Source organism: Haematobia irritans, chromosome 1 (genome assembly GCF_050003625.1).
Source record: "Haematobia irritans isolate KBUSLIRL chromosome 1, ASM5000362v1, whole genome shotgun sequence".
Taxonomy (NCBI): domain Eukaryota; kingdom Metazoa; phylum Arthropoda; class Insecta; order Diptera; family Muscidae; genus Haematobia; species Haematobia irritans.
The window spans coordinates 198,938,724-198,952,049 of record NC_134397.1 but is presented as its reverse complement, the minus strand read 5'-3'; the positions used below and the strand labels follow the sequence as shown (position 1 = coordinate 198,952,049).

The following is a 13,326-nucleotide window of genomic DNA, read 5'->3' as shown; positions in this document are numbered from 1 at the left end:
TGGTTTAAATATTGCAAGTTTTTAATATTTAAGATTCCAGCTACAAAAAAAAATTGGCAAATTAAATGAGATTTCTTTCGGTTTAGGGAACAAACAAAAAACCCTTAATTTCGCATAGCAAAAAAATATTACAATAAAAATAAAAGAAAATAATTGGTTTAAATATTACAAGTTTTTAATATTTTGTATGATATCCTTTAGCGTTTTTTGACAGCGTGGAGCCTTTTTGGCATTGAGTGGGCTAGGGTTTTCGTCAAATCTACGGGAATTCAGCTCCATACATCAATAAGGATGTTTTTGAGATTTTCTTTGCTAGAAACATTAGAGTTCTTCAAATTTGTTTTGTTACATGCCCATAGGTGTTCAATTGGATTCAAGTCCGCGGCCTGCGTACATACAAACAAAAAATTTCTGATTCAATCACGAAATTAATTGATCCAATTAATTTTTAATTGAAATGTCTTTAATCACAGAAATGATAGTATCAATTAAAACAAGTATATACGGCCATAAGTTCGGCCAGGCCGAAGCTTATGTACCCTCCACCATGGATTGCGTAGAAACTTCTACTGAAGACTGTTATCCACAATCGAATTACTTGGGTTGCGGTAACACTTGCCAATGGCAAGGTATCTTAAAACTTCCTAACACCGTAATATATACCACATAGTCCATACGTGGTATATATTAAACTAAAAAGGCCGATTAAATACGTATATAATTAAGTTTAAAGTTTCTATAGAAAAAAAATTTTGACAACATTTTCTATAGAAGTAAAATTTGGAAAAAAATTTTCTATAGAAATAAAATTTGGAAAAAAATTTCTATAGAAATAAAATTTTGACAAAATTTTCTATACAAATAAAATTTTGACAAAATTTTCTATACAAATAAAATTTTGACAAAATTTTCTATAGAAATAACATTTTGACAATGTTTTCTATACAAATAAAATTTTGGTAGATTATTTTTGGCAACCATGATTATGAACCGATATGGACCAATTTTTGTGTGATTGGGGATCGGCTATATATAACTAAAGACCGATACGGACCAATTTTGGCATGGTTATTAGCGGCCTTATACTAACACCACGTTGCAAATTGCAGCCGGATCGGATGAATTTTGTTCCTCCAAGCGGCTCCGGAGGACAAATCTGGGGATCGATTTATATGGAGCTATATATAATTATGCACCGATATGGACCAATTCTTGCATGGTTGTTAGAGACCATATACTAACACCACGTACCAAATTTCAACCGGATCGGATGAATTTTGCTCCTCTAAGAGGCTCCGGTGGGCAAACCTGAGGATCGGCTTATATGTGGACTATATATAATTATGGACCGATATGGACCAATTTTGACATGGTTATTGAGACAATATACTAACACCACGTACCAAATTTCAATCGGATCGGATGACTTTTGCTCCTCTAAGAGGCTCCAGAGTTCAAATCTGGGGATCGGTTTATATGTGGGCTATATATAATTATAGGCCGATGTGGAAATTTTGCATGGTCATTAGAGAATATATACCAACACCATGTGCCAAATTTCAGCCGGATCGGATGAAATTTGCTTCTCTTAGAGGCTCCGCAAGCCAAATCGGGGGAACGGTTTATATGGGGGCTATATATAATTATGGACCGATGTGGACCAATTTTTGTATGGTTGTCAGAGACCATATACTAACACTTTGTAATTATGGACCGATATGGACCAATTCCTGCATGGTTGTTAGAGATCATACACTAACACCATGTACCAAAATTCAGCCGGATCGGATGAAAGTTGCTTCTCTTAGAGCAATCGCAAGCCAAAGTTGGGGGTCCGTTTATATGGGGGCTATACGTAAAAGTGGACCGATATGGACCAATTTTTGTATGGTTGTTAGAGACCATATACTAACACTTTGTAATTATGGACCGATATGGACGAATTCCTGCATGGTTGTTAGAGATCATACACTAACACCATGTACCAAATTTCAGCCGGATCGGATGAAATTTGCTTCTCTTAGAGCAACGCAAGCCAAATTTGGGGGTCCGTTTATATGGGGGCTATACGTAAAAGTGGACCGATATGGCCCATTTGCAATACCATCCGACATACATCAATAACAACTACTTGTGCCAAGTTTCAAGTCGATAGCTTGTTTCGTTCGGAAGTTAGCGTGATTTCAACAGACGGACGGACGGACGGACATGCTCAGATCGACTCAGAATTTCACCACGACTCAAAATATGTATACTTTATGGGGTCTTAGAGCAATATTTCGATGTGTTACAAACGGAATGACAAAGTTAATATACCCCCATCCTATGGTGGAGGGTATAAAATTAATTGAAAGTCAATTAAAAAGTTAATTGATCCAATTAAAAAATTAATTGATACTTGATTTTGTGATTGATTTTTGTTTCAATTAAAAAATTTGTTGAATCAATTACATTTTTCATTGAATATTTTTTAAAACTCAATTAAAATTTTAATTGGAAAAATTTTCGTGAAATTTTTTTGTGTGTAGGGTAAGGTAATTCTTTTCTGGTGTTGTTTATCCAGTATTCCTTAAGAATATGGGACGAATGCTTGGGGTTATTATCTTGGACAAAGACATCCACCTTTCAGACCCATTTTTTGGGTAGATTCGGCCAAATTATTCTTCAGAATATTTAAATTATATATTGTGCGTATATTTAATTCAAGAAAAAATGAGGTTTACAACGCCATTGCATGCCGTCACATTTCCACCGATGTGTGTAACAGTAAGTGTAGTATATCGTTTTTTCCCATTTCTCAATTTTTATTTATTTTTGGAGTACTTTTTTTTTTGCTATGCGAAATTAACGTTTGTTTTTGGTTTTGTTATTTTTTCCCCTAAACCGAAATAAATCTGAATTAATTTTCTTTTTAGTTTATATCTATAGAAACTTTTGTAAAAAAAAATATTTCTACATTCAAAATTTTTTTCCTATAGAAAATTTTGTCAAAATTTTATTTCTATAGAAAATTTTGTCAAAATTTTATTTCTATAGAAAATTTTGTCAAAATTGTATTTCTATAGAAAATGTTGTCAAAATTGTATATCTATAGAAAATTTTGTCAAAATTTGATTTCTATAGAAAATTTTGTCAAAATTTTATTTCTATAGACAATATCAAAATTTTATTTCTATAGAAAATTTTGTCAAAATTGTATTTCTATAGAAAATTTTGTCAAAATTGTATTTCTATAGAAAATTTCATCAAAATTTTATTTCTATAGAAAATTTTTTCAAAATTTTATTTCTATAGAAAATGTTGTCAAAATTTTATTTCTATAGAAAATGTTGTCAACATTTTATTTCTATAGAATATTTTGTCAAAATGTTATTTCTATAGAAAATTGTGTCAAAATTTTATTTTTATAGAAAATTGTGTCAAAATTTTATTTCTAAAGAAAATCTTATCAAAATTTTATTTCTAGTGAAAATTTTGTCAAAATTTTATTTTTATAGAAAATGTCAAAATTGTATTTCTATAAAAAATTTTGTCAAAATTGTATTTCTATAGACAATGTCAAAATTTTATTTCTATAGAAAATTTTGTCAAAATTGTATTTCTATAGAAAATTTTGTCAAAATTGTATTTCTATAGAAAATGTCAAAATTTTATTTCTATAGAAAATTTTGTCAAAATTGTATTTCTATAGAAAATGTTGTCAAAATTGTATAACTATAGAAAATGTTGTCAAAATTTTATTTCTAGAGAAAATGTTGTCAAAATTTGATTTCTATAGAAAATTTTGTCAAAATTGTTTTCTATAGAAAATTTTTTCAAAGTTTTATTTCTATAGAAAATTTTGTCAAAATTTTATTTCTATAGAAAATTTTGTCAAAATTGTATTTCTATAGAAAATGTTGTCAAAATTGTGTTTCTATAGAAAATTTTGTCAAAATTTGATTTCTATAGAAAAATTTGTCAAAATTGTATTTCTATAGAAAATGTCAAAATTTTATTTCTATAGAAAATTTTGCCAAATTGTATTTCTATAGAAAATGTTGTCAAAATTTTATATCTATAGAAAATGTTGTCAAAATTTTATTTCTAGAGAAAATGTTGTCAAAATTGTATTTCTATAGAAAATATTGTCAAAATTTGATTTCTATAGAAAATTTTGTCAAAATTATATTTCTATAGAAAATTTAGTCAAAATTATATTTCTATAGAAAATTTAGTCAAAATTGTATTTCTATAGAAAATTTTTTCAAAGTTTTATTTCTATAGAAAATTTTGTCAAAATTTTATTTCTATAGAAATTTTTGTCAACATTTTTATAAAAAAATTGTGTCAAAATTTTATTTCTATTGTTATTTGTTATTTCTATAGAAAATTTTCCCAAAATTTTATTTGTATAGAAAATATTGTCAAAATTGTATTTCTATAGAAAATTTTGTCAAAATTTTATTTCTAGAGAATTTTGTCAACATTTTATTTGAATTTGTTCCAATTTCCCGTACGAATATGTTCACATTCATATTCAAAATTTTATTTTGCACAAATCGAATTTCAATAATTTATTCACAAATTCAACTCGCCCATTGTTATTCACGAATGTATTGCAAAGGAAAGTGGGAATCTTTTCACACTCATTTGACACTTTAATGCGAATGAAAGCGAAATGATTTCATCCACAAATACTTGAAAGAAATCAGATTTTTTTGTATTTTACAGAAACGTGTCTTAAATATTCTATTAACTTTTTAAACTTGAACGCATTTGTTTGGCTTAAAGGCTTTCAGAGAGATAGTGAGGGGGGTGTGTCAGCATCTGTGGCAGCTACATCCGATAACATTTTTATTGGCCCGCATTTGTATGTGTGATAATGATGGTGTAGATGTGTGAACATTTAGGGTACATCCATATGGATATAGTCTAACATACGATGGCTGTATAACGTCCATAGATATGTAAATTCATGAATCTATCTATGAGGTTTTTTTTTCTCATTTGAAAATGATGCTCATTCCCTGAATTTGATAGCCATTGAATTTATTGCGTAATATGTTATCGTTAAGTTTTACCATCATCACATCGTCATCGTTTTCGAATTTATTCCATTGTTATATGCTAATAAAAACAACAAAAAGATTTCTCTCTTGTATTCATGCGAATGATGCTAATATTGGAAATATAATCAATGAACTTAAATGTATGTAACTCACACATGTCTCATTATAGCATATGTTACAATCATAAAATAAATTTGTTATTGAAGAAAATTGAAATATTGAAAAAATTTTGCAAAAATAAATTTTATGAAATTTATTGAAGTTCTGAGAAAACGGATCAGGATATTATGGAGATACACAGCGTTGCCATGTTGGTCCGGACGGAATAATATTGGCGGAAAAAATTTAATTTTAATTTATTTTTTTTTCTGTGAATCCAAATAAAATTTTCTTTCATGTGAAGACACCCAGGTTTAAGTAGAATCACTTAACTATAAAGACAAAATGACTTCATTGAAAGATTATCGACTTTAGGACAAGGAAAAAAACTTTATATCAGAGAAATGCTTCTTATACTAAGCAAAATTCGCACGAAAACTTTGACCATACGACAATATTTTTTTCAGTGTAAGAAAAAATGGGGTTTCTTCCAACGAATAAATGATCGCTCTTATTAATGAATATAATTGTGTGGGTCTATAAATAACCCTTGAATTGTAAATGTAAAATTTTAAATGTATTAACGATAGTAGCTTGTATCAACAAGGAAAAGTTATTACCACAAAACGGAAGAAATTATACACAATAGAAAATTACAATTTTTCCAATGTAAGAAAATTAAAAATTTTAAAGATATTGAATTTTAAGAAAGTTTTCATAAAAATTTTATTTCTAAAGAAAATTTTGTCAAAATTTTATTTCTATAGAAATATTTTGTCAAAATTTTATTTCTATAGAAAATTTTGTCAAAATTTTATTTCTAAAGAAAATTTTGTCAAAATTTTATTTCTATTGGGAGTTTTGTCAAAATTTTATTTCTATAGAAAAATTTTGTCAAAATTTTATTTCTATTGGAATTTTTGTCAAAATTTTATTTCTATTGGGAGTTTTGTCAAAAATTTATTTCTATAGAAAATGTTGTAAAAATTTTATTTCTATAAGAAATGTTGTAAAAATTTTATTTCTATAGAAAATGTTGTAAAAATTTTATTTCTATTGAAAATTTTGTAACAATTTTATTTTTATAGAAGATTTTGTCAAAATTTTATTTCTATAGAAAATTTTGTCAGCATTTTATTTCTTTAGAAAATTTTGTCAAGATTTTATTTCTATTAAAAATTTTGTCAAAATTTTATGTTTACGGCAGATTTTGTCACAATTTGATTTCTATTGAAAACTTCGCAAAAATTTTATTTCTATAGAAAATTTTCGCATAATTTTATTTTCTATAGAAATAAAATTTTGACAAAATTTTCAAAGAAATAAAATTTTTACAACATTTTCTATAGAAATAAAATCTTGACAAAACTCCCAATAGAAATAAAATTTTGACAAAATTTTGACAAACTTTTCAATAGAAATAAAATTTTTACAACATTTTCTATAGAAATAAATTTTTGACAAAACTCTCAATAGAAATAAAATTTTGACAAAACTTCCAATAGAAATAAAATTTTGACAAAATTTTCAATAGAACTAACATTTTGAAAAAATTTTCTATAGAAATAAAATTTTGACAAAATTTTCTATAGAAATAGAATTTTGGCAAAATTTTCTATAGAAATAAAATTTTGACAAAATTCTATTTCTATAGAAAATTTTGTCAAAATTTTATTTCTATAGAAAATTTTTTAAAAATGTTAGTTCTATTGAAAATTTTGTCAAAATTTTATTTCTATTGGAAGTTTTGTCAAAATTTTATTTCTATTGGGAGTTTTGTCAAAAATTTATTTCTATAGAAAATGTTGTAAAAATTTTATTTCTGTTGAAAATTTTGTCAAAATTTTTTCTATTGAAAATTTTGTCAAAATTTTATTTCTATTGGGAGTTTTGTCAAGATTTTATTTCTATAGAAAATGTTGTAAAAATTTTATTTCTTTGAAAATTTTGTCAAAATTTTATTTATATAGAAAATTTTGTCAACATTTTATTTCTATAGAAAATTTTGTCAACATTTTATTTCTATAAAAAAAATTTGTCAACATTTTATTTCTATAGAAAATTTTGTCAAAATGTTATTTCTTTAGAAAATTTTGTCAACATTTTATTTCTATTAAAAATTTTTTCAAAATTGTATATTTATAGAAGATTTTGTCAACATTTTATTTCTATAGAAAATTTTTTCAAAATTTTATTTCTATAAGATTTTGGCAAAGTGTTATTTCTATTGGAAATGTTTTCAACATTTTTTTCTTAAGAAAATTTTGTCAAAATTTTATTTCTATTGGAAATGTTTTCAACATTTTTTTCTAAACAAAATTTTTTAAAAATTTTATTTCTATTGAAAATTTTGTCAAAATTTTTTTTCTATTGAACATTTTATCAAAATTTTATTTCTATTGAAAATTTTGTCCAAATTTTGTTTCTATTGAAAATTTTGTCAAAATTTTATTTTTATAGAAGATTTTGTCAAAATATTGGAAATGTTTTCAACATTTTTTTCTAAAGAAAATTTTTTCAAAATTTTATTTCTATTGGAAATAAAATTTTTTTCTAAACAAAATTTTTTTAAAAATTTTATTTCTATAAAAATTTTTGTCAAAATTTTATTTCTATTGAAAATTTTGTCAAAATTTTATTTCTATTGAAAATTTTGTCAAAATTTTATTTTTATAGAAGATTTTGTCAAAATATTGGAAATGTTTTCAACATTTTTTTTCTAAAGAAAATTTTTTAAAAATTTTATTTCTATAGAAAATTTTGTCAAAATTTGATTTCTATAGAAAATTTTACCAATAATTTAAGTCGGTCCGTTTCTTACAAAAGATGTGCCAAAGAAAATTTTTTCCAAAAAATTATTAGTGTATTAATTGGTTAGATTAGATTAGTTTAAAAAGAGGATTCAGCTCGCCCTGTCTCATCACGGTTGACATACGCCTAAGCCAGTGTTCGGCTTCTTTTATTCGAGGAACTTTGTGTCCTTCACGAATACCCTAATTTTCCAGTCCTACTTTCCTATATGGGTCAGGTCCCGAATCACCTCTTCACCGATATGGTTAACTCTTTGCCCAGTAAAGGCAGAGCAGCGGGAAAGGTAGTGTTCCAAGGTTTCCTCATCCTCGAAAGACGCCACAAGCGCACCTTCCTCTCCTGCTCCTATTCGGCACAGATATGCTCTTAATACCCGGTCATTAGTCCCAAGTCCTAAGCTTCTTGATTAGTTCTCTAGTCTTTTTCTTATGCAGTGTCTTCGTCGCTCTTCCGACCATTGTATTGGTCCACATGGGTTTATGTTTCTCCCTTGCCCATTCACTGAACTCAGTCCGCGCTGCCTTTATTGGTTTTGCACTGTCTAAGTTCACTTCCCTATGTGTCTCAGCTCTTTGTCTTTACGTTTGCTCTTATTAATCATAAACTATAAAAAAAAACTCAAATACATTTCTAACACAATTTCTTTTGCAGGTTATTCCACCATGGCAAGGAGGTCCCGAACCGCATCATGTACCAGAAATTATATACTCGAAACCGCCTAAAGGTCACATTTCAACATATTTGCATGGAGCACCCATACATGAAACCTATGGACCACCACCATCCTCCCATGGACATGGACATTCCCATCCACATGAACATTTTGAAGGTGGTTGGGAGAATTCCGGCCCTGGTTTAGGTTCAGAGTAAGTTATTGAAATCAAAACGATTTCAAATCGAATATCAGCACATTATCCATACATTTGAAAATGAATATTTTTTGCTTTTTGTTTTCATGATGCCAATAACATTGAACTTTTACACAGATACATAAGCGATGTTAATCGTGTTGCACACATCGATGATGGGGCAAATTTCTTTAAACCGCACTCCAGTGAAGACGCTAATGAATTGCACGCTTGGGGTTTGGGCACAACGCCCTTTACCGCACAGAAAACGAGAACACAAACACCAATACCTCCTCACCATAAACAGTTCTCTACTCCACCCCTACAGAAACCAAATCAGACACCACAAAATTATCAAAAACCTCAAGCCACTAGTCAGACATTTAATCCATTCAAAGCACCAGGTGATAAACAAAGGTATTTTCAATTTTGTCCCACAGAGGAGGGAAAGAGGACCTACGACACCCAAAATATATAAAGAATCAAATTAAGAAATCATCAGATCTAATATGATTTTCTTTTTATTTTCAGTTTCTTCAATAATAAATACAGAAACAATGTGGTTTCACAATCTGCTCCAAGTCCTGTTTATAGTCCTGTTCGACCATCTTCGATTAAACCCCAAATTCAAGAGGCCTTAACAACGGCTGCTCAAATTGCTGCGCAATATGATCCAACAAAAAATCAAATAATAAATGGTGGGGACCAGTTTCACTTGACGGTAAGTACGAAAACAAATCCAAAATAGAGATAGTACTTTAAGGTATTAAAATCGTACAAAGGCATACCAAATTGTAAAACGCATAGGATGGTTGATGTGTATTGCAACCACTTTCAGGTTGCTATCACTTCGATATCGTAAAGTTTTGACAAAAATTTCTATAGAAATAAAATTTTGACAAAATTTTCAATAGAAATACAATTTCGACAAAATTTTCTATAGAAATAAAATTTTGACAAATTTTTCTATAGAAATAAAATTTTGAACAAAATTTTATAGAAATAAAATTTTGACAAAATTTTCTATCGAAATAAAATTTGGACAAAATTTTCTATAGAGATAACATTTTGACAACATTTTCGATAGAAATAAAATTTTGACAAATTTCCCCATAGAAATAAAAATTTGACAAAATTTTCTATAGAAATAAATTTTAGATAAAATTTTCTACAGAAATAAAATTTTGACAAAAATTTCTATAGAGATAAAATTTTGACAATATTTTCGATAGAAATAAAATTTTGATAACATTTTCTAAAGAAATAAAATTTTGCCAACATTTTCTATAGAAATAAAATTTCGACAAAATTTTTTATAGAAATAAAATTTTGACAAAATTTTCTATAGAAATAAGAATTTGACAAAATTTTCTATAGAAACAAGAATTTGACAAAATTTTTCATAGGAATACAATTTTGATAAAATTTTCTATAGAAATAAAATCTTGACAAAAGTTTCTATAGAAATAAAATTTTGACAAAATTTTCAATTTAAATAAAATTGTGGCAAAATTTTCTACAGAAATAAAATTTTGACAAAATTTTATATAGAGATAAAATTTTGTCAAAATTTTCCATAGAAATAAAATTTTTACAAAATTTTCTATAGAAATACAATGTTGACAAAATTTTCTATAGAAATAAAATGTTGACATATTTTCTTATAGAAATAAAATTTTTACAAAATTTTCTATACAAATAAAATTTTGACAAAATTTTCTATTGAAATAAAATTTTGACAAAATTTCTATAGAAATAAGAATTTCACAAAATTTTCTATAGAAACAAGAATATGACACAATTTTCCACAGAAATAAGATTTTGACAATGTTTTCTATAGAAATGAAATTTTGACAAAATTTTCCATAGAAATAAAATTTTTACAAAATTTTCTATAGAAATAAAATGTTGACAAAATTTTCTATAGAAATAAAATGTTGACAAAATTTTTTATAGAAACAACAATTTAACAAAATTTTTTATAAAAATAGAATTTTGACAAAATTTCTATAGAAATAAGAATTTGACAAAATTTTCTATAGAAATAAGAATTTGACAAAATTTTCTATAGAAACAAGAATATAACACAATTTTCCATAGAAATAAGATTTTGACAATGTTTTCTATAGAAATGAAATTTTGACAAAATTTTCTATAAGACTAAAATATTGACAAATTTTTCTATAGAAATAAAATGTTAACATATTTTCCTATAGAAATAAAATTTTTACAAAATTTTCTATAGAAACAAAATTTTGAGAAAATTTTCTATTGAAATAAAATTTTCTATAGAAATAAAATTTTGACAAAATTAACTATAGAAATAAAATTTTGATAAAATTTTCTATAGAAATAAGAATTTGACAACGTTTTCTATAGAAACAAGAATTTGACAAAATTTTCCTTAGAAATAAAAATTTGACAAAGTTTTCTCCAGAAATAAAATTTTGACAAAGTTTACTCTAGAAATAAAATTTTGACAAAATTTTCTATAGAAATAAGAATTTGACAAAATTTTCTATAAAAACAAGAATATGACACAATTTCCCATAAAAATAAAATTTTGACAAAATTTTCCTATAGAAATAAAATTTTGACAAAATTTTCTATAGAAATAACCTTTTGTACAAAATCTGCTATAGAAACAAAATTTTGAGAAAATTTTTTATAGAAATCAAATTTTTACATACTTTTCTATAGAAAAAAAAATTGACAAAGTTTTCTATAGAAATAAAATTTTGATGAAATTTTCTATAGAAATAAGAATTTGACAAAATTTTTTTAGAAACAAGAATTTGACAAAATTTTCCTTAGAAATAAAATTTTGACAACATTTGTTATAAAAATCAAATATTGACAAAACTTTCTATGGAAATAAAATTTTGACAAAATTTTCCTATAGAAATAAAATTTTGACAAAATTTTCTATGGAAATAAAATTTTGACAAAATTTTCCTATAGAAATAAAATTTTGACAAAATTTTCTATAGAAATAAAATTTTGACAAAATTTTCTATAGAAATAAAATTCCCTACAGAAACAAGAATTTGACAAAATTTTCCTTAGAAATAAAATTTTGACAAAGTTTTCTCTAGAAATAAAATTTTGACAAAATTTTCTACAAAAATAAAATATTGACAAAACTTTGACAAAATAAAATTATGACAAAACTTTTCTATAGAAATAAAATTTTGACAAAATTTTCTATAGAAATAAAATTCTCTACAGAAACAAGAATTTGACACAATTTTCCATAGAAATAAAACTTTGGCAGAGTTTTCTCTAGAAGTAAAATTTTGACAAAACTTTCCATAAAAATAAAATATTGACAAATTTTTCTATAGAAATAAAATATTGACATAATTTCCTACAGAAACAAAATTTTGACAAAATTTTCTATAGAAATAAAATTTTGACAAAATTTTCTATAGAAATAAAATTTTGAAAAAATTTTCTATAGAAATAAGAATTTGACAAAATTTTTCTTTGAAATAAAATTTTGACAAAGTTTTCTCTAGAAATAAAATTTTGACAAAATTTTCTATAAACCAAAATAAAATAAAATTTTGACAAAATTTGCTATAGAAATAAAATTTTGACAAATTTTTCTATAGAAATAAAATTTTGACAAATTTTTCTATAGAAATAAAATTTTGACAAATTTTTCTGTAGAAATAAAATGTTGACAAAATTTTCTATAGAAATAAAATTAAAACAAAATGTTTTATAGAAACAAAATTTTAACAAAATTTTCTACAAATTCAATATCTTTAAAAATTAAATTTTTGGTTTGGGTCATACCCTCCCAAAGTCCATTGTGACCTTTTTAAAGAAGTAGCAAATGGCCCTTGTTGGTGCAAGCTAAATCGTTAAAACATTTAAAATTCGATCCATTTACAGTTCAAGGAATAATTATATTGGCGCTAAAAGGAGATATCATAATAAATAGTGTTGCAAATATTGAAATAATCTAACCTAATCGATATTTCGATGTGTTACAAACGGAATGAAAAACTTATTATATCTCCATCACCACACTGAAAAAAAAGCATGCCCGTTTCTAAAGATTTTGTTTTTACTTTAAAAATGTTGGTATTGATTCCGAGCCAAAGAAGCGGAGAATACAAGTAAGGATACTTTTAAGACACAATTCTCTTTAAAATTTGGGTTTTGTGTTCTTACTTCTAGGAAGCAAATTTGAGTTTTTCGTTTTTCAGCTTTTTTCCATCATATGCTATCAAAGTCCTTTAAAAACGAGTTAACGACAAGTTTATTTTCCAAATTCAGACTCGACTTCCTGTAGAAATTATGCTATGTTTCAAGTAAAAACGTCTTTAAAATAAAGTGTTGAAACCCATGTCCTATTTTTGAACGATTTTTGCTTTGTAGTCAAGATGCAAAAAGACAACAAATTTAAAGACAATTTCATTAAATTTAAAGAATTTTTCTGAATTATTAAAGTCAAGTTGACCTTAACCCAAACATTTTATTTTTCATGTTATGATACCCATTTTTAA

At 25.6% G+C, this 13,326-nt stretch overlaps 1 protein-coding gene across 4 annotated transcripts in view; it reads left to right on the top strand.

The window, feature by feature from the left end:
- The window catches only part of Osi17 (DUF1676 domain-containing protein Osi17), a 121,750-nt gene that overhangs the window by 87,722 nt on the left and 20,702 nt on the right, over window positions 1-13,326 (top strand). For 3 of the 4 annotated variants that reach the window (XM_075292545.1, XM_075292544.1, XM_075292543.1), the window contains exons 5-7: window positions 8,613-8,827; window positions 8,948-9,226; window positions 9,341-9,530. In XM_075292545.1, the coding sequence (XP_075148660.1) occupies window positions 8,613-8,827; window positions 8,948-9,226; window positions 9,341-9,530 (684 nt within the window). The remainder of the gene's footprint in view (window positions 1-8,612; window positions 8,828-8,947; window positions 9,227-9,340; window positions 9,531-13,326) is intronic. The other variant, XM_075292546.1, reaches the window with a different exon arrangement.